At 43.7% G+C, this 22,688-nt stretch overlaps 1 protein-coding gene across 3 annotated transcripts in view; it reads left to right on the top strand.

Moving 5' to 3' along the window:
* Nucleotides 1-22,688, top strand: part of itga11b (integrin, alpha 11b) — a 41,118-nt gene that overhangs the window by 931 nt on the left and 17,499 nt on the right. For 2 of the 3 annotated variants that reach the window (XM_061037063.1, XM_061037062.1), the window contains exons 2-12: nt 10,225-10,336; nt 14,817-14,926; nt 15,822-15,913; nt 16,014-16,128; nt 16,527-16,654; nt 17,934-18,082; nt 18,168-18,312; nt 18,486-18,651; nt 18,764-18,834; nt 22,120-22,264; nt 22,513-22,661. In XM_061037063.1, coding sequence (XP_060893046.1) covers nt 10,225-10,336; nt 14,817-14,926; nt 15,822-15,913; nt 16,014-16,128; nt 16,527-16,654; nt 17,934-18,082; nt 18,168-18,312; nt 18,486-18,651; nt 18,764-18,834; nt 22,120-22,264; nt 22,513-22,661 — 1,382 coding nt within the window. Of the gene's footprint in view, nt 1-10,224; nt 10,337-14,816; nt 14,927-15,821; nt 15,914-16,013; nt 16,129-16,526; nt 16,655-17,933; nt 18,083-18,167; nt 18,313-18,485; nt 18,652-18,763; nt 18,835-22,119; nt 22,265-22,512; nt 22,662-22,688 lie in introns of those variants that run through there. The other variant, XM_061037064.1, reaches the window with a different exon arrangement.

Below are 22,688 nucleotides of genomic sequence, written 5' to 3'. Positions count from 1 at the left end.
AGGTTTACAGACTGATGCAGAGCTGGATAAACACTGAAGCTTCATTGTCCACCACATGGCAACCTGTGTGAACATCGACTCTAGAGAGGAGGGGGCGGGGGGAGACAGCTCTCTACAATGTTTAGAACTTGGACTGCAGTACTAATTTAACCACTAGGTGTCAGAGTTACAAACTGCTCCTTTAAATCAGTTTATCATCACTTTCAGTCGTCTCTTGTAGTGAAGTATTTATGAAGGGTTGGAGGTTAAATGCAGATGAGGAAGTGAAACAACTGCGGCTTAAAAACGTTTCACTCACTTCCTTTTAAACGGGAAATTCAAATGAGTCAAAATTTCATAAATAATATTTAAATGACTGATGCATGGACATGTTAAACAGTTTCCTCTGAACGGATTAATCGGGTATTAATAAACCGAGTCATATTTTTTCATATTTTGTGGTTTTAATAAGCAGATTTCTTCAGCAGCAATCAAACAAGCTCTAACGTCTGCAACACAATCCTCAATTTCAGGCCGATTTAGACACAATTTTAAAGACGAACGACTACACATTGTTAGCTGTGAAGTGTACACTGAGGCCAGCAGTGGATCCCAAATGGATCCGCTGCTCCAGACCAGTCGGTTGATTTTCTGACATGTTAAATATTTTGGTAGTACGAGACTGCACACACTCAGACAGAGAGAGCAGAGCCACCAGCGGATTCCACAACTTCAGGCCTTGTTTTTTTTTTTCCATTTCTACTGATTGTGCCTGCGCAATTGACAGACAGCGTCTGAAATCACCACGGCAACAGCAGGCATGCCTGTTTAATCTGTCTTCCTCCCTCCTATCATTAAAGAAAATGTTGGCAGGAAATATCTGCAGACCTCCAGCTGACGGGGAATATTAAGTATGATTAAGCTGCTAGTTAGCTTGTGTCTATTAATGATGCTGAGTGAGAGAGAGAGAGAGAGAGAGAGGGGGGGGGAGAGAGAGAGAGAGTTTTTGATGGTGTTTATGAGAGCAGCTCTGACTTCAACCTGTGGTGTTATGAGCGCTCCGTTGTGATGTCACTCGTACAGTGCGAGCTCTCAGGTCTTGAACGCATCAAATTGTGAGCTCTGGTCGTGCACAGATTCAATCGTAAAGCGTGAGCTGACATTACACCACCACTTTCATACAAATTGCACTGTGTACGTCTGGCTTTATTTGTTGACATGTTGACAATCAAGAAATGTGTGGACAAATTTGAACAAAATATTCTGGTTCTACTGGAGCTGCTGGTCATTTTAGAGATTTTTTTGGGATGTTTGGTTTCAAAGCATTACCAGATTGACGGATGCTGTCATGGATTGAGAACAAAGTGCAGATGTTTTAAAATGTTTTTTTAATTTTAACAAAAAGGCTAGAGGCAAAATGCAAAACAAAAACTGACAAGAACAAAATCCAAAACGGGAAAGGAGCAACAAGGAAACACTAGAGACGCTGACATTGACGAACAAACTACACTCAACTTACAACAAACAATGAACTGACACAGAAGGGCAGAAACACAGAGACTAAATAGACACAGGGGTAATCAAACACAGGTGAGACTAACAAGACACAGGTGAAGGCAATCAGGACAATCAAGACTGGAGGGAAACACACAAAGGCAGGATTACAATACAAGAAACACAGAGGACAATTATAAAAGAAATCAGGAAACACTGAAGACACATAACTCAAGAATATAACAATATACACTATAAGAGAAACTTTACAAAATAAAAACAGGAAACACTAAAGACTACTAGGAAACATTAAGACCAAAACACACTAAACAAGCAACACTAGGATATACAGGAGAAACTAAAACATGGAAACCTAAACTCTTAAATACACACAAATGCAAAACTAAATAAGACCAAATCATGACAGATGCAGCATTTTTATTCTGACCTTAGAATAACCTCCTCCACAGCTCTCTATTTTCCCGCTTCTCTCTGATCAGATTGTGTTTTCATACACTGAAGCTGGTGCATCATTATTCCTCCGGTCCCTGAACCTGACATGGATGTTTTTTAGATGCAGTATTTGGGATGTTTTCAGCCTGCAGGTCAGAGGTCACCGGCTGTGAGGCGACGGTTTCTCTGCAGGAACTCAGAGGCTGAATCATTCTTTAATGTTGTTGCTCTGAGGCGGATCATTAAACACATCAGTCATCGTGTTGATGTACCCGCCAGTCTGCGCCTGGTAACGCCACACAGGAAGATGATGGCTCTGTTTATCCAGTTTGATTTCACCTCCTTCACGTCCCCTCCGGGTGGTGTTAATCATCTCTGCAGGTCCTGAATCCTGTTCATGTTCTTGATCTTCTCCTCCTGTGAACAGTTTACTCTCTCTTGTCTTGAACTCGTTCTCATGTGGCGCTCCAGAAACATCCCTCGCTGCCAGCTTGGCATCACAGCTGCACTTCATAGTGACCACAGACATTCAGAGTTTTCATTTTGTCTGTAACGAAGAAGCAGCTCCGCTTCAGGGAGCGAACAGGCCGATCATCACACTTTATTATATAACTGAAGAAAAGAAAAGTGTCGTCTGCAGGATGATCGAGCCAATGCCGAGACGTGTCTTCTTATGTAAGGAGAAAATCTCAAATCCAAACTTCATCCAAGACAACCAGAGTGAGATTTCTCTGTCTTTACTCGCTGATATTTATACCATCGTGTGTGAAGAGACACATTTTATGGAACAAACATCATGTCGGTCGTGGTGATTGGTTGGGTCATGTCTGTTGGTCAAGTCGCGGCACAAGTTCATGGCTCTGTGATCGCCTAATCTGACTCAGCGAGCATCGTAACAGACCAAAAGATGGTGTAGTCTGACCTCGGCATAAGAGGACGAACACGTCTACAAACTCAGTCATTCAAAGGTTCCTTTAGTTTCTGTTCTTTTCCTCAAGATCTCGATTTATTTACGTCGTCTCGAGATAACAATGCTGATTTTCCTGTGATAACTATTGAAGTTAAATTCTCCAGGGTTTCTTTAAGTAAGAGCATTATCAGTTACTAACCAGGAGCTCCGTTAAATATCTTTTCTGGAGTTTTTAAATGCAGCATCTGCTCTGAATCTCTGAGGTCAGAAAACACACACACACACACACACACACACACACACACACACACACACACACACACACACACACACACACACACACACACACACACACACAAGTCGTGTGTGTTGGAGCCGTGCAGAGTGCACAGAGGTGAAGGGTCATGGTCAGGCTGCAGGGATGCTGAGCCATCTGAGACGTCTGCCCGCCTGCTGGAGGAAGTGACACAGATGCCGTTTGGCTGCGAGCTGCTTGACAACAACTCTAAATCACTCCCATCTTTGACCTGATTTGATTTATTTCCTCCTGCTGCTGCGTCTGATTTTAAACCTGGCGTTTGCAGCTCAGGTTGAGTTTCTCTCAGAATATTCTCTTCCATGATGCAGTAGCTTCAGCTGCACTTGAATCTGTTTGTAATTATGTTTGGAGCTGAGGCACATCTGGAAAAATCTCCTACGTATGAACGAGGGTTGTCAAGATACCGGATTTTTAAACTTAGGCTGAGAGCATGTTAATGTCTGCTGTAAAGAAAAATTCAACATGGTCTGTGGATGTGACTTCTGGTGCTTCTGCCTCAAGTGGACACTCGATGAACTGCAGGTTTTTGCACTTCTGAATCGGCATTTTTCAACACCAGAGATTGCTGCTTGGCTAATTCACCTTGTTTTTTCAACCAAGTTGATCACCCTGAAACATTTGGAAAATAGTGAAGTATCGGTAATTTTGAGTCACAAATGCTTCTTGTCTGCATTGAAAATGATGGAGATGTGTCATGAGAGCCTGAGAGGATCATCTGAATCGATCAGCTCATGGAGTGGCAGTGATAAGAGAACGTCTGACTTCTCTGCTCGGCCAAGTCTTTCTCCGTCTCTCTCTAGCTGCTGCTATAAATCGAGCTGCTCTTTGGCTCCGCTCGGACAGAAACAGATTCCCCTCAGCTGTGAGAAAATAAAACAGAGACAGTTTACCTATCATCCCTTTCTCCTCCAGTCTCCGTTATTTTTGCAGCACACTGAGTCGTCAATATGTGTCGCTCATTCACATAGCTGGAGGCTACGACCGAACCACTGAGATGAAATACTCAGTGAGAGGTCACATGGGGTCACAGAGGGGTCGAAAGGTCACAGGCTGGTATGAAATGAGGCAAACACTTGATATGAACATGTTCATGATCTGATGATTTCTTTTGATGATTCCTGGATGAGGTGAGATTTGAGGATCAAACTTTTCCTTATTAACAGAAATCTTAGATTGTATAAAAAATGGACGTAGTCGCTGTGACGTCACCCATCGGCTTGTCGACTGTGTATATGAAGCCTCAAGTTTGAGTGATGTTGTTTTTAGCGCCTGAAGTGACCATACTGGCCCAAGTCGAGGCTTGTTGTATCCAACAAGCTGACTGAAGAAGGAAGAACAGGAAACCAATTTCTGATTACCTCCAGTTCGCTCTGTAACATACACAGCCCATGTGCACGCCATCTCCATGTCTTAATCCAGAGTTTTACTTCTTTCTTTGTCAATTTTCAGGAAATAGAAGACAACAGCCACCACAATATCTTCCAGCCTGTCGTCCGCCATGTTTGTTTACTAAGGTCACAAGAAAGATTCCCAGTGTTTAGAGTCAGGCCTCTGGTTGTTGGTCTGTGAGTGTGTGGTGTGCTGTTTTGGTCACATCCTTGCTCTTTACACACGACATGAACAAAACTGTTTAATCGATCATTATTGGTCGTCTTGTGTGGCCTCGCTCACATTCAACACATCTGTGAAGAGTTTAAAGTCATTTTAATGTGCGGCAGGCTGAAGCGAGATTGTGAATGTGGCAGACTCGAGGCTTGCTCACCCACAACTCAGGTCAGAGGGCGAGCGTCAGGTGAAGGCCACGACCCGGGTTAATTATTTAATTACTACAACACTACAGTTCTCAATCTTCTCCGTGGGGAAGGCCAGCAACAATCTTGACTCACACGCACACATGGCCACAAATTAACCAATATATGACAAACACCTAACAAACTAACAGTCAGGGTATTGTTCTCACAGACTCAGCTAGCTGCTAATTGTTGCTATCATGTAAATAAAATAACGTTTTAATGTGACTGGTTGTAGTGGAGCTCAGACTTGTTGGACAATCCTCCAAAAGGCTCCAACAGCACAAAGATGGCCCAGAGGTTAATAATAATAATAATAAATTTGATTTATATAGCGCTTTTCTAAATACTCAAAGACGCTTTGACAGGAAACAACAAAAAAACAAAGCAAAAACTAAAGGTCCCATCTGTCCTCAAAGAGGCCACGCCCCCTAATCCTACATCCCTTTAAGCATTAATATAATGTAAACAGGTGAGTTGTATAAACATTCAGCCCGTACAGTTGAAGAGAGAAATGAGCTCTAGAGACCCAAACTGTTTTTGTACCAGACTGTAAACATGTTCATTTTAACATAGGGCTCTATGGGGACTGACTCACTGCAGGAGACAGACTCTAGTGGACACTGGAGGAACTGCAGCTGTAAAGTTAGACATTTTAACATGGAGCTCTATGGGGACTGACTCACTGCAGGAGACAGACTCTAGTGGACACTGGAGGAACTGCAGCTGTAAAGTTGGACATTTTAACATGGGGCTCTATGGGGACTGACTCACTGCAGGAGACAGACTCTAGTGGACACTGGAGAAACTGCCGCTTCTTGAAACCTCTGTGTTAGCTTCCTTTTTTCTGGAGGTTGCAGCTTGATGTAGCGCTGTATTTTCCTTTTGCTCTTCCACATAAATAACATCATCACAGTGATCCAATAGAAGAAAAATGCATCTCCATGACTATGATTCATTCTCTTGTTCTATCTGTGATCATTATGATGAACAGATTTAATACTGGACTTCTGATGAGAGGATGAAATCATCCCTTTCCCTCCTCTTTTCCAGGCTGTTTGCCATTTCCTGTCGTGGAAAGTCAGCTTGGAAATACGTATCATGACGTCATCTTCATCTCCTTTATTTATCCTCGCTCTTTTTTTTTAATAGTCAGACTCGGCAGCATTTCAAGGCCTTCCAGTCCTCCCGCCCTCCTCCTGTCAACCCAGAAATTTTATTTCAGACCAGAGGAAGCTCTGGAGAAGGACAGAGGGGGAGGAGGGAGGTGTGTGAGGTGAAGGCTTTTTGAATATAGATAGTGGATTGTTTTTTAGTCTGTCAAGCTTTTTAAGGAGACACTCACTTTCAACACCTCTAGCTGTTATATTAAGGACAGATTCTGAACTGTTGAGAACAGGATGAAGTTGCAGTTGAACAGAATAATAAAAAAGCAGTAAATGAGGCTAAATATGAGCTAATGAACATTATTATTAAATATTATTTTAAATATGACTTCCCCTTTGACATTTATGATAATGGTGATTACCTGTACCTTTAATTGGCAACAAAATAATATTCCTTATCGCTGAGTGATAAGTATAAAGGTTGATTTCTGATCTGAAGTTGTTAAATTAGAGATCCAACTCTTCCTTTTTTGCCTTTTCTGCTGTAAAACCTGATTAATGAGGAGCTTGTGTAAAGTCTTCAGCTCCTCATCTGTGACAGCAGCATTTTTTGGCTGCTTGACAGATGATTCAGATGAAAGGACAGATGTGTGGTGACTCTAGTGTTCCTAAAAAAGCTTTAACTGACAAACTCACTGACAAGCTGCAGGAACAAGTTGACAAACTGCCACAAAGTTTTGCTACAGACTGGTTACTACAAAAGATACAACAATTAATGAACTATGTCAACTTTAGCTCGTTTAGCCAACTTACTCACTGACTAACTGCAAAGTAAGATACGGGAGCTTGCTAACTAGGGAACGTACGCAACATTCTGTAAACAAACTATGTTACTCAGACATAGCTTCTCCAACAACAATCAGCCAATCAACCAACCAACCAACCAACCAACTAACCACCAAGCCATCCACCAACCGACCTACCATTCCCCCACAAACCAACCATCCAACCACCAATCAACAACCCATCCACCAATCAACCAACCAACAACCCATCCAACAAAATCAACCACCAACTTATCCCACAACCACCAACCCATACACAAACCAATCAACCAACCAACAACCAATCTCCCAACCAAACTTTCAACCAACCAACCAACCAATACAGTATATCCACTAACCATCATCCACCAACTGACCAACATCATTAAACTATCATTATCATCATTTATCATTAAACTATGTTTAATCAACTCTTGGGGCACCACCCTGGGATCAGGGAAATATAACCAAAATATCACGAAAATCAGTCTCAAATTAGTTACTTAATTACTAATATTATTAATAATTAATAACTATATTTAATAAATTGAAGGCGTGAAATCCGTACACAAAGCCTTCGCACCCAGCTTATATCACAATGTAAATACACCAGTAATCACAAACAACTGCTCTCTTAAATGATAACAGAATTTATTTAAACAAAGCAACATCAATCCAAAATCAATGAACTTAATCAAACAAATAACTATTACAAACATAATCAAGCAAAACTTGTGAATGAGGTGTAAAAGTGTAGTTGTGTGTGTGTGTGTGTGTGTGTGTGTGTGTGTGGATGAGAGAGAGAGAGAGAGAGAGAGAGAGAGAGAGAGGGAGAGAGAGAGAGAGAGATGGTGGAGAGAGACAATGCACCATGTGGCTTCGTCACATGGCGACAAAATGGTGGACAATAAAGGAAGCCGTGTGGCTACTTTTTGAAATAGTTTGAGCTCTCTCAGCTGAGTTCAGTAACTGTTACTTAAACACCAGAAAGCCAGTGGCCGGACTTTGATTCAACGGCGGGTACACTGGTCTTTCTATTTGTGAAAGCTGTTGACTGAAGGTAAACTAGCATAGCATTACACACATAGGCGAACACGGCGGTTCATCACAATAAAACAAATGCAGCAACTTACAACAGATAATAAACAGAATGTGACATCTCATCAACAATGATGCATAATTATCAGTGGTTATTGAAGAAACATAACTATTTCTGAAACTATTCCTGCCCAGACCAAAGCTCTTGCTTGGGGTAATTCCTGGTGATCATTGCACAGTTGGTTAGATCGTCAGTCTGTTGAATATTAAATCAACAGATTCAGGCAGGGTTCCTTCATGGCAGATGTAGGAAGAGGTTAGCAGGATTCAGATCTTCGACCAGCTACTCTAGGGTCTTCTGGTTGCAGGAGCTGTGTTCTTTATGTGTCCTTGTGGATTCAGGGATCAGTGGGCTTCCTTCAGCGCTCCTGTCCAGTTGCGTTCAATGACGTCTTACGAAAAGTCAAAAGAAAGAAACTCTTCTTTTTGCTAGAACCTGATAGCATCTGACTGCGCCCAAAACTCCTAAAAATATGCCGTGGAAGTAGTCAGCTGAATCCTCTGATGCTTGAATTCAGCATGTGAAGAGCTACCTAGACTGAGCAACCTCAGCTCTGGAGTTTAACCTATGTAAGCCAAGAGGAGGAAAGGGTATGTCTCCTCGAATGCTGGAGTCCATCATGTGGAGAGGGTATCCTCTGGTGTAGGCAGACCACACTTGAAGAGAAGGAAGCAATGCCTGGCGATTGCTTTTAAAGACTGGAGCTGCCTATGGGTTTACCTCAGGCCTCCTCCAATGAGGATAGAGAATTCAGACACCCCCCCCCCCCCACTTTTCACACCTATTTGTTAGTTTCTGTTGGGGGGGGGGGTGCTAAGACTCCTTTGTTTAGTTCCCTCCAAAATAACTCTAGTCAGGCTTGAGAACTGCGATACAGGCCTGAGTCCTTTGTCCAGCACACATGGCTGAGGCCCAACACAACCAACAACTCATCTCCCAACCAAACTTTCAACCAACCAACCAACCAATACAGTATATCCACTAACCATCAACCATCAACCAACAACCATCAACTACCAACTGACCAACCGACAAACCAACCAACCAACCTACCAACACATTGCGAGATATTAACTTACCTATAAACCAACTTGATGGTTATATAGGCTGTAATAGAGCTGTTAAACTTAAATACCCAGTCTTGGCTACTTTAATAAAGTTGATTGGTAAAAACTGGATTTACCAACAAATGTCTAAACTCTAAAAATAACCATATAAATAAAAATAATGAAACTGTTACTATGACAACCTTGTGTTATAGTTAACTACTTCAAAGCATTAAAGGAACATTTAATGTACACCACTGTTTTACATCGACTTAAGAAAGGAACTTTAATTAAACATGTTGATTTGATTCGTCTGTTTCGCTTGATGATTCATTCGGCTCATTTTACTGGAAGGTGTTCCTGTTACTTGGCTCGACACACACCTGTTGGGAAGGAATATATATGGAGAACACCTGTGTGTGATTTAGTGATTTAATTTTCTCCTTTTTAAAGAAAAGTGGAAGAAAATGAATCTTGTTTCCAGCCCAGAGAAACTTTTAGAGGAGAGTTTGATTCCAGAAGATTAAAAGTGATTTAACTTTTTCAGAAACCCTTTTGTTACTGAATATTCTTCTTCAGTGTGTTTAACATGTAGAGGATGATGTTATAATAATGACGCAGTGAAAGCTGAGAAAGTGTGATCACTCATAGCTCCGTCTGATTTCAATCCATGTCCTGCTCATCTGGGTGTAGAAATGAATCTCTGTTGGAAATCCTCGAGCAAGGCCCCCCCCTTGAAATCCGATTGGCCACCCAAGGTGCCATCCCTAAATTCTATACTATGATTGGCTTTTTGCCTTGTCAGAGGCAGGGCTTATGTTCAAATCAATTATTTATCAGTGTTGGAACAAGCTGGTAGTAAAATAAACTAGAATAACATTGTCTAAGTATTTAGATTTTAATGCTGGACTTATCTTAAGAATTAAGCAAAGAAGAATGATAAGAATATGTCGCTATTCTCTTGTTCCTTAAATGCACAGTGTGTAAAATCCACCACCAGGGGGCTCTCAATCAAAACAAAAACAAAAAATGATGTCAAGGCTGGCGGGGAATCATGGGAGTGATTATCTCTGCTACTGCAGCCCCCTCTGGACACGCCCCTGCTCCCATTAACCAAAGACGCAACTTACAAATCTTTCCTCTCTATCTGATAAGTGATGTGAACCTTTTTAAGTGTCAGCTGATTTCTTCCTTTGTGCTTCAGATCTACAGCTCTGCTTCAACTTCGACACAAAGAACTTCAAGATCTTCTCGGGTTCTAAAGAAAACCAGTTTGGGTACACAGTCCAGCAGCACGAGGCAGGAGGACGCCAGTGGTGAGAATCCCAGTTTACTTTAAATCTACCAGAACTGGAACCCAGTTTAATGAGTCTGTCCACATGTCTTAGAACAAAGGCAGTCAAACAATTAGATTTTGTGATCTTGATTAACTGCTTATGTCTTTATTTAGAATTTAAAAATAAAACAATTGCTAGGCCTTTATTTAGAATTTTTGTAAGGTTTAAGGCCCCGTGTCCACCTGGCGTTTTGTTCCGGTCAGAATGGCATTGAGGATGTGGGCACAAGACACGATCTGTAGGAGACTAAACTAAGGGGAATATCAAACTTTTGGAAACGAACGCTGGTGACGTCAACGGCGCCTCTATGAAAAGTTTTTCAACTTGAGAGTCAAATGTCTTGATGTTATATCTCTGTGCAGACAGGATCTCACAGACCGCTGAGAAATGACTTTAAGAAATGCTTCTGCAGTTATCATTCTTGTCACCATTTCAATGCCAGAATGAACAAATACTCAGACGACGCTCGGTCCAAATACCTTCAAACTAAAGACGGAAGAAATAGTCTGCCTGTCTGTCTGTCTGCTTAAAAATAAAGATCGCTCTTGATTTATTGGACACTGTGGCCTGTCAAAGCAAGGTTCCCCATTCTGGGAAAGTTAAAAAACTGATATGTGGAAATGTTTCCAGGAAAGTTGCTTGTCGATTGCTATCCTCGCTGCGCCGTGTGTCATTGAATCACTTGGAGATGTCAGAAGCGTGTCTGGGACGACACATTGTCCAAAGATGTGTCTGATAATCGGAACATTTCTGCAGAGCGTTGTGGGGTTGTTTGTAGTTCTCGCTTATATGAAGTGATATATCATGAGAGGGATCTGATCGTATGTCCTGAAGCTCTTAACTCTGTATTCTCACTCATGTTCCTGCACAGTCTGTCCTTGGCACGCCGTCAGTCTGCTCTCTCGTACTTCATCTTTATGTTTCCAACCTGCCGTGAGACTCTCATCCACCAACAGATACGTTCAGCTTTGTATCCTGCTGCTGGATTATGAAAGGAGAAAAAAGTAATCTGCTGTGTCACGGTACCTTCATGTCAACCTCAGAGTACCCATAAGCATCGGATGAAGGTCCCCTTTAGCTTCGTTTTCAAAGACCCTGTAGTGTTTGTTTCAAGGTACCTCTGGTGCCCTATCATACTGTAGTGTGCATAGGTGAATGTTTTAAATGATCAGTGGAGTGTTTTTTTACTCCAGTCCCATCCAATCCCATTTGAAGGACTCCTGGTCCCATCCCGGTTGAAGGACTCCTGGTCCCATCCCCCATCCGTTTAGTTTTTTATTTGTATAACTTCACGTTCTCCATTCAGCCAGTGCGTTGCCATCACTAAGTAACAGTTTACCTTTTAGTAATGTACCATAAGGGTCGCTTGCCTTAATCCAAAAATGACTTCACTGAAGTCCTGAAAACCTGTTTCAGGGCAAAACAAATACAACAAGTGTTATCTCAAGGCGCTTTACAAAAGAGCAGGTTAAAGACCTTACTCATTGTTAACAAAATGGGGAGGGGGAGAGATAGGATAATATGCAGGAAGGATTTCTTCTTTGTATTCCTCGTTCCTGTTGTCCACACTTCCTTGCCGCTGAGGTGGAGGTTGGAGCAGGCCGTGTATGGATGAGGACGCCGGTGGTTTACAGGGTGTCACAATCTGATGGTGGAGGCTGGGCATCAGGGACGTCGGGTGGTGCCTGATCACCTCACTGAAGGTTGGGGGAGCTCCGTTTACTCGAGAGGCCGGCTTCTGCTGCCGTTGACAAGACCTCTGAGGAGGCTTCTCATGTCCCAAAAAAAGACTCAGACAAATCAGAGCCGGACGTTTTACTGAAACCTTTCACCCACGATCATCTGAACCAACCCTCATGTCCTCTCATGTTTAAATGCTGTCCAGTCTAATGAAGGGATCCTTCTCACTTCTGACGGCAGCATGCAGCGAGCTCTGAAGATCAGAGGAGCTGAAACAAAGAATAATTAGATTAGATTTAAAAGACGTCCTGCAGAGAACCTTCAGCTGTTTGCTCGTTGTCCTTTTTATTGTCTGTCTGCGGCTGCAGGTGAGTCGGGCAACATTCCTGCTCCTCCGCTGTGTTTCTTTTTTGTTTTTTTTAAATCTGGAAACATTTCAGCGCTGATAAATACCTCGCAGTCTTCCAGGATTACACAACGTGTGCGCCTTTGAAGTCGCAGGTAAGCAAGTGGAAAGTATTTGTCTCGAGCTCGGCTTCTCCTGCGTCCCGAGGCTGAGCTGGGGATCTGGAAACTATGTGCTGCGGTTTGTTATTCCCCAGACTCCCTCTGGGAAGCCCATCACTCCGCTCTGTGTGTGTGTGTGTGTGTGTGTGTTATTCTGTCAACTTGTTTTCCTACACAGCCTGGTGAGTGGCATTCATTTTTCAGGTGTTTGGCTGATGATGCGCTCAGACAGACTCCCATTGGATTGTTTTCAGGAAGAATGTTTTCACCCATAAAGCAGCTGGGTGCTGTGACTTCTGACCCCTGTGCTCCTTACAATATTTGACCTCCAAAAGACTTGTGACCTCTAGTTTGTTTGTATAAATTCATCAATGTCAAGTCCAATAAGATCCAGAATCATTCCACATATCTCTAGGAATCTGGAAAACAAAAAGCAAGAAACTTATTTCTTCATGGTTTGTGAGATCTTTAAAATGTGGTAGAGGATTTTTAAAAAAACTGTCAAACATTTAAAAACTAAAGTCTGACACACACATGCTCTGAAAGACGTTTTAGTCACAGGCTGAGATTTCGCAAAGTTCCGGGATCTCGCAGGTTCACTTTTTAGAGGTCAAAAAGCTCCAGCAACCCTTGTGGTCTTCATCAGGTCGTCATAATGGTGACACTCTCCCGATTACCCCCCCCCCATGTTTACCTTCTCTCTGTTTACTGCTTCATGCTGCAGAGAGCAGTTCAGCAGGAGCAGATAAACCTGAGCTAAATGATGCTTTAGAGTTACTATCTTCAGAACTGAAGAAGCCTCTCCGATGAGAAGCAGCCAATGACTGAGTGACGTTCTGAGAGTTTGTGCAACACAAGCAAAGATCCAAACAGGAGGGAATGGGAGTAAGTGTCTTTAGGGGTACAGTTAGCTTGTGCTAACTAATCCTGCTGCCGCTCCATGACTGAGGTCAGGAAGCTCAGGAGAGAGGCTGTTAGTCTGAAGAGATGAGGATGATAATCAGCAGTTTGGAGCCTCCATTAAACCTTCACGTCTCTGCTCACCTACCTGTGTCTGTCTTTGAGGGACGACGAACATCCACACACAGAACAACGTGTTGAAACTTAAACCAAACCTCTGCAGACCTCCATGTGTTGATCTGTTTGTGTTTGTCTGGTCCAGGCTGTTGTTTTGTCTCTTTGAGGTCAAACCCGTTGACCTGTGATGACCTCTGAGGACAAACCTCCGGCGGTGTGTGTTTACAGAGTCTGACGTGTGTGTGTGTGTGTTTGTGTGTGTGCGGCCTGCATGTCGTCCAGCTGAGATCTGTGTGTGTTTGTGTCTGATCTGTTTTTTTTTTTCTGTTCACACACGTTTTACAAGCCTGCAGAGATCTACTGACAGCAAACACAACCATCACTATAACTGAACTTTCTCCTTTTACATGAATCAAAATGTAAATACATATCCTTTAGCCTATAATACCTGAACAACGTCAGCATGTTTTGGTAGTTCGATGGCCTCCACCAGAGGCAATCTGTGCCAGAGAGAACTCAGAGGAAGGATCTGATGGTCGGTGTCTTTACAGGCCTGCTGAAAGGCATGATAGGAAATCAGTGATTAGGTAACTAATAGCTCGTCAAAGCAGTAGCAGGAGAGGGCCGGTCTGAGGTTTTACAGCTCCTCTGATGGAGTGATGTCAGACAATGAGAGGCGGGGCTGCAGGATGTGGTTTATCAGCGCTGCTCTCCGGCCGTTTGATGTGGACGGAGATGCATTAACAGATTGACGGTTAGCACTCTTCTATGGCATCTCCTCTGGTATGTGACTCACGACTCCTTCCCAGAAAGAGCTGCCATCCACATGTGCTGCTGTTTAGTCGGGTTTACAATCAGAAGCTGCTCGCTGCGGGATGCCGCCGCACGATCTGTGTTCAAAACAAAAACACAGACTGAACTGAGACCTGACCTCCGAGTGCAGGAGGGGAGAGTTCAGTATCACCACAGATGAATCCTGTTCAGTCTGAGGAGGAAGGATGACATTAAGTGTCCTTACTGATCAGACGTTTAAAGATAGAGTCGGTAGCTTGCCCTTAAAGTAAAATATAGACTTATACAAAATTAAAGTCGCTCAATCGTCAGTCTGGGCCTCCATACGCGTGTGGTGGTTTATCTGAGTTCAAGCAGAAGTTCCTAATGTGCAAACAAACTCCTGACTCGACTGTGACCTGCAGCATTGTCTAAGCCACAGGTGTGTGTGTGTGTGTGTGTGTGTGTGTGTGTGTTCTTCCAGGCTGCTGGTGGGAGCTCCCTTTGAATCCACGGGGAAGCAGCAGACCGGGGATGTGTACCGATGTCCGCTGGACACCAGACGCTCAGCAAACTGCTCCAGACTGCAGCTGGGTGAGAATCAGTCCGAGAGGCGGGTTGGTCAGAGTCACAGCGGGCGTTTGTACCCGAGTCTGCTCAGACTGCGTTTGAAGAGTGATTACAGTAAAAGCACGCCATCCTTCTGATGCAGCTGCTGTCCGCTGGGTGCATCCAGCGCTCAGATCTTTAATCCGTTCATTAGCACCAGGCTGTAAAAATCCTCTTCACGGCGTTAGATCATCCTTAATGAGATAAACACATCAGAAGAAGAAAGCTCCAGTTTCATGTTCAAACAATACAAACTTGTGAAAGTTCATCAAATGTACACACTCCATGGGAGAACAGAAGAGTTTTGCATCCGCATGAGAAAATAAAATCTGCTCAGTTTTTTCTGACTTAACGAGATACCGGTTCCTCTAAATCCCAACAGCAGCTGTTTAAAGTATCAAACATTCCCAGACTGTTCAGTTCTGATCAGTTTTATTTTGGTTTGTTTCAGAAACAGTGTCCTCCCACTTCTCCCTCTGTCCACAATAATAAACACCAAAAAAAAAAAGGTTAACCAAAAAGCTGTCTGTCTTGGATGTCAGGGGTCGTCAAGTAGTGTCAGGATCTAAAACATATTGGGAACCATTTCCTGTAGGTGTGAATTTGAGTGTGGCTGGTTGTCTGTCTCTATATGTCAGCCCTGTGATTGGCTGGCGCACAGTCCAGGGTGTAACCCCGCCTCTTGCCCAATGACAGCTGGGATTGGTTGAGTTGGAAAAGCGGTATAGATCATGGTTGGACGGATTGATTAAATAAACTTACAAAATAAAATAATTTAAAAATGGAACCATCATTTACGAACGAGAAGTGAACAAATGTTCCTACATGCTTAAGATGCTGTAGTTGTACTGACTAACTGTGAAACGTGTTTTAAAATCAGGGAAACTTTCTCTGGACAACGTGTCAGAGAGGAAAGAGAAGATGCGTCTGGGAATGACGCTGACCTCCAACCCTAAAGACGGCAGCTTCGTGGTGAGTCACACGACATGAAACACGCAGAGAAACTACAACATGTTCATTTAGTTAAGCTTTAATGAATTATGATTTTATGTGTGTCTCATTGTGTCCTCAGACGTGCGGTCCTCTCTGGTCTCATGAATGTGGAAGTTCTCTGTACAGCACGGGGATCTGCACCAGAGTCAGCCGGAACTTCAGACTGTCACACACCATCACACCCGCCCTGCAGAGTAACACACACACATCTTTTTATCTGTTATTCATATTTATTAATCCATCCATTCGTCAGTTCATCCATCCAGACATCTATCCATCCATCCATCCATCCATCCATCCATCCATCCATCCATCCATCCATCCAGACATCTATCCATCCATCCATCCATCCATCCATCCATACATCCATCCATCCATCATCCATCCATCCACCCATCCATCAATCCAACCACAAATCCATCCATCCATCCATCCATCCATCCATCCATACATCCAACCATCCATCCATCCATCCATCCATCATCCATCCATCCACCCATCCATCAATCCAACCACAAATCCATCCGTCCATCCATCCATCCATCCATCCATCCATCCATCGTGTACTAACAGTATACTTCTCATGTTTCAGGGTGTGAGACGTTCATGGACATCGTGATCGTCCTGGATGGTTCTAACTCGATCTACCCATGGTACGAGGTTCAGGACTTCCTCATCAACATCCTGCAGAAGTTCTACATCGGCCCAGGTCAGACGCAGGTCGGTTCAGCACCAATATTCAACTAGATCACATCCAGTGGGGTTGCTTTTATCTAGAGAAGAAGAGTCTTGTGGTTCTCTTACGTTTATTTTAGGAAATATTTAGAATTCTTTGGCTAAACGCTGAAAAACTTGGAAATATTGAAATTCACCACAAGCTCTCTGCGACTGCCCTGAAACATGTTTGTGGTTGGTAGAATTTCACTCACATTTCTCAGCAGTTAACATGAAAACAGGCCTGTAAATGCCAATGTGGAACGGAGGTCAAATGTCTGTAGTAGTTTCTGTCACTTTCCTTTTACAGCAGCTGACCTCCTGTTCTCGTTAAACCTTCACATCACATGTCATGCTTCCCTCACTGTGATCTTTTGTTTCCCTTATTAATGCTTCATACTTTGCTGTGGGAGTTTGGAGTCTCCAGAGGCAGTGAGTATTGTCTTTCATGAAGTTAAACCCCCCTTGTGGTGCATCAACTGCTCAGACAACATAGTTAAGGGTTACTTAACTCTGGAGGTATTCCAACCATAGTCGCTGTAGTTAAACTGAGCTCATTAGCTTTATTGCTTGAAACGTGAACATTTATTTGAAGCAATATGTGATGGGTTAATATGAGGCTCAGTTTAAATATCTGTCTGCTGCAGTTAAAAAGCCATCAGTACTTCGATGTTGCAGCAACGTTTTGGTAGTTTAAAGCTCTGCTGCTCGCTTACACAATGGCTCCTCCTTACCTAGACTCTCTGATCCAGGTCTACACTTCTCCCGCACACTACGCTCTGTCAATAAAAGGCGACTGATCCAACCTTCACAACATGGGTCCTAAGTCTCTAAATAGACATTTCTGTTCTGTCGCCCCCGTGTGGAGGAACCAACTACTAAACTCAATTCGATCTGCAGAGTCCCTTTGCACCTTTAAGAAAAAGCTAAAGACCCAGCTCTTTATGAACACCTACCACCTTCATGATGATGATGATGATGATGTTTAGGATGGTTTTTATGCGGATTAGAACTCTCAAGTGGATGTTGTGCTCTTCCTCTGGTCACATCCTGTCAGCACCTGTGGTCACTTCCTGTCAGCACCTGTGTGTCCAATCAGACTTAAAGCTGTTCGTTTGCACTTCCTGAAGTTGTCTCCTCCTCTCAAGATCCTTGCTTGTGTTGTTCTTACTCTCTAATGTTCGTCGCTTTGGATAAAAGCATCTGTAACGTGAATTGTAGAATTGATCATTTCAGGTGCTGGGGTTCAGGTTCGGGTCTGAGCTGTTGTGTGTTTTGGTTTCAGGTGGGCGTGATTCAGTACGGCTCCATGGTGGTCCATGAGTTCAGTCTGGGTGAGTACCATACGGTGGAGGAGGTGGTGGAGGCCGCGAGGAGGATCAACCAGAGGGGCGGCGAGGAGACGAGGACGGCGCTGGGCATCAACGTAGCTCGGTACGGCCATCTTGACTGATAAAGCATCACAACGTACTCAACCCGGTTCAGTCTAACAGCCTGACACTGTTTTCTTGCCGTGCAGGTCTCAGGCGTTCAAGCGTGGAGGGCGACCAGGGGCTCAGAAGGTGATGATCGTGATCACTGATGGAGAGTCTCACGACAGTCCACAGCTGCTGCAGGCCGTCGCTGACAGCGAGAAGGACAACATCACCATGTACGCCATCGCTGTGAGTCTGCCCCTCCATCTTTCAACGCAGTCTGATGCCCTGTCTGCTCCTGAGAGCTCTTTCTTACCTGCAACCTCAAACTGACTTCCATCTTTGGCAATGTTTCTCCTTCTATCAAAGCCTTCTGTTCTGTTTCTTCCTCTGTCCAACTGTATCTTCCACATCTCTTTCAGGTTCTTGGTTATTACAACCGAAGAGGTATCAACCCTGAAGCCTTTCTCAAGGAAATCAAATTCATCGCCAGCGACCCGGATGAGAAGCACTTCTTCAACGTGACGGATGAATCATCGCTGAAGGACATCGTGGACGCCTTAGGAGAGAGAATCTTCTCTCTGGAGGGTAAGTTGTCCCTCATGTTGATCCATAGATGTTGTAGTGTCTTCGGGATACTCAGCTTATCAGTTTCTGTGGATGAATGTTAGCTGAGTCTGAGCTGTGTTTTGTTTTACAGGAACCAGCAGTCAGGGTCGACGCTTCGGTCTGCAGATGGCTCAGGCCGGTTTCTCCTCACATTTAGTCAAAGTGAGTCGCTGATGTTCTCTTTTATCTCCACGTACAGTTCATAAAGCCTTTTCACACATGCAATCCTGAATATTTCTAGAGAATTTCAGGAGGACTGCCCCTGGACGGGTGGTGGAGGGGGGTTGGCTAGGTGAGGGGACTTAGGTTCGAGCACCAGTGGTGCAGTGATGACAATGGTCTGTTGCTCTTTTATTGGGGGAGCAGAGAAGCTGCTTGTCAATAGATAAGGCAGACAACTGCTTGGGGCCCCAGGCCAGTAGGGGGCCCTCATACACTGACAAAATGTGCAAATTTTGCAATGACAGTAGGAAACCTCCCTAAAGAGGCCCCATCTGACAGCATTCCCGCTCCATGTCCTAGGAAGCATCTCATCGATTTTTGCAGTGTAAACCAAAGTTTGTCAATGAAAATCAGCGATGCAAAATGAAGAGGAATTATCTGTGTGGGGGGAAAAAGAACGAGGAAAGAGGAAGAGGAGAAAGTGTCAGGACCCTGGCAGACATGATGCTGATGAACACTGGTGGGAGGGGGGCCCTATGAATATTTGCTTAGGGCCCTGACAGACTGGAGTATTGCCCCTGGGAGGAAGGTATTACCTCCTTTTTGTCTGCACACAACTTGAGTAATGCATAATGGTCTATAATTAGTTATACATATTGATCTTGGATATTCTGCTTACTCATAACTTTATGATGCTCGTGTTTCTCTACTCTAAACAACACTGCTGCGACATGGGCATTTAAAGCGACCGTCAGATGTTTTTACAAAACAGAGCTTTGAGTTGTTTACTAGACATTCATAAATGTGCTCCTTTGTCTCTAAGGCATGGATGAAGCATCATGTAAGCCTGTTTTGGGATGGGCGTTTTAAGGGTGTTGGATCTGTGACTTTCTTTGCATAGTTTTATCACAGTTGTCAGCACTTTGTATTCATAAGGAAGTATTTAACATATTTTATCCAAACATCTTCCCACACTAGAAATAATTGATGACAATTAATGACTGCTTCATTTTTGGTTATTTTCCAATGAAGCACTTCATGATCCAGTTAAATCCAACAGAGGACAGAAGCCGAGTTGTGTTATAATGAATATCAGTCCAACAGAAACAGAGTCCACAGATGAAACGCTCAAATACTGGAATCCATGTCGTCCTCAAATATCAAATATTGGTTTGATTGTGATCCTGACAGATTCCTGAAGCTGCAGAAAAAGAAGCTTCGAGAAATATTTCGGTTGTTTTTCATCCAGAGAGAAATCGTATCGGGCTGGGTTCCACCGAGCTGGAGTGAAAATGTTGTCGTGGAAACTGTGTGTGTGAGTAACTCAGAGCAGATGGTTTTCCTGAACGTGAAGCAGCCAAGAAAACACTCGCAGGAACACACACACACTCACACACTCACCATCACACACACAGGGACAAATATGAGAAGTGTTTCCTGCTCTTCAGTCTTAGATTTAAAAAGTATGAAATGAGGTAGTAGCGATGTGGAAAACAGACGACACAGTATCATCTGAGAAAGAGTCCTCTTCCACCTGAAGGATAACTTAAGCAGCGCTCTGACATTTAACAGAGAACCTGCAGATCCAGAGTCAGTCCACGAGCAGATCCAGCAGGCAGGATGCTTTGTGACGCTGCTGTCGCCAAACATTTGCTCATTCACTGGGATCCTCGGATCACTGGACCCTCGAGACCATGACTCAAAGCTTCAGTGACTTTAATATCATGACTGTTCATCAGAGAGTATCACTGGTTGAGCGTTGCTTTGACTAAAGTCGATTCTGAAGCTTCTGAAGGCCGAGTTCAGTGTTACTGAATTATAAAGAAGAAAATACCATAAGCAGATTCTTAAGCCTTTTCAACTCATCCATCCTTTATCTATATTGATTTTCCTGTTCTTGGTCACCGGGGGCTGGATCTGATCCCAGCTGTCATTGGGTGAGAGGTGCGGATACACCCTGGACTGGTCACCAGCCAATCACAGGGCTGACATATAGAGACAGACAACCAGACACACTCACATTCACACCTACAGTCAATTTAGAGTCACCAGTTAACCTAACCAGCATGTCTTTGGACTGTGGGAGGAAGCCGGAGTACATGGCGAGAACCCACACATGCACGGGGAGAACATGCAAACTCCACACAGAGAGGCTCCTGTCAGACGGGGATTCAAACCAGGAACCTCCTCGCTCTGAGGGGACAGCACTAACCACTGCATCAACATGAAGCCCCCTTTTCAACACATCCACTCCTGAAAATCTAGAAAATGTCATGGCAGGCTGCCCTGAAAGCTCTTTGATTGGCCTCTTCACATGTTCACCTCATAACGGGAGACTACCCCTCAAACATGAAGAGAGAGGGGTCTCAAGAGGCAGGACAAGGCGTTAAAAGTACACCGCAGAAATGGAGGAGCGCCCGGCCTTATGATGATGTTATTTTTGTGCCTTTATTTAAATTCTAAGAAGAAGAGGGGAAATTACTTTACTCTCTGTTATTGAGACATGCTACACACACAGAGAATGAAATACACACACATGCACAAACAGGATACTGTGAACATCCACTGATGACATCAGCGTGATTGAGCTACAGATCCATGACCGTGGTCGGTAAAGGTGTCCTCCTGGGCGACCTGTTTAAGTTGGTTTTCAGCACCGTTTGCTTCACTAAAGTAGGTCACAACAGTTTTACTATTAGTCCACCATTGTATTGTATGTCTGTGTTTCCACCATGAGCTACTGAAAATAGACACCAGAGTGTGTGCAAATGCAGCATTCGAACGCTCCTGGAGCTCTTTGAAAAACGCTGACTTCCTGTTCAGTATGACAGCTCTCCTACCTGTCGTTAAGCAGCAGGCCCTGTTAGCATGTTAAGCTAAGCTACCTAATCAACAGCTGAAACCCTGAGATTGATTGACACATGAACAGACCAATCAGTGTTGAACTTTGACTCGTGGTGCACTAATGATGTTTTTCTATTGGTTTAAACAGCCGTAGCCTTGACAACGACATTGATTGACATTAAGACAAATCAGTGTTGTAAGCATGGTGTATTGTTGTGGTTTGTTAAAACAGGACAGGAACTGATCAAAACCAGGACATGTTAGTGTTTCATAGATATTTGTGGGGACTCAGGCCACGGAATTTGGAAATGGGATGGTCCTGGTCAAATCAGGACGTTTTAAAGCACTTGGTATCGATAAGTACCAGAGCATCAAAAGTTTTTTCAGCTTTAGTTGGCTGTATCCCTGTTTTCCTTTTTTTAATTGAAGTTTTGTCCTCAGGATGGGGTTCTGCTCGGGGCGGTCGGCGCCTACGACTGGAACGGTGCCGTGCTGAAAGACACCAAACATGGGAAGGTTGTTCCACCAAAGTCCTCCTACAAGGACGAGTTTCCAGACGAGCTGAAGAACCACGCAGCATATCTGGGTAATGAGAAGTTAAATAATAGAACTTTTACTGAAATCAGTTGTTCGCCCTTTTACCTCTTTTATAAACCAGGATAATTCTTCAGAGTTTCAGGACACTTTATTCCCAAAATGTTGCCCACAGTTCAGCCGAGCTTTCCATCTTACAGCTGTTGACTTTGAAAATTTAAGAAAACAAATGAAAGAAGGAAGAATGTGTGGAGTCTGACTATAACTTGGTCTGTTTTTTGTGTTCCTCTCTGGTTTCAGGATACTCAGTTGGTTCGCTCATTTCATCTCGAGGGGCTCAGATCTACGTGGCCGGAGCTCCGAGGTTCAACCACACCGGGAAGGTCATCGTCTTCACGCTGAGAAACACGGGAAACCTGACCATCCTGCAGGCGCTGCTGGGAGAGCAGGTAACACACACACACACACACACACAC

Source organism: Labrus mixtus, chromosome 4 (assembly GCF_963584025.1).
Source record: "Labrus mixtus chromosome 4, fLabMix1.1, whole genome shotgun sequence".
In the NCBI taxonomy this organism is placed as follows: Eukaryota; Metazoa; Chordata; class Actinopteri; order Labriformes; family Labridae; genus Labrus; species Labrus mixtus.
This window is presented reverse-complemented; position numbering and strand designations above follow the sequence as displayed.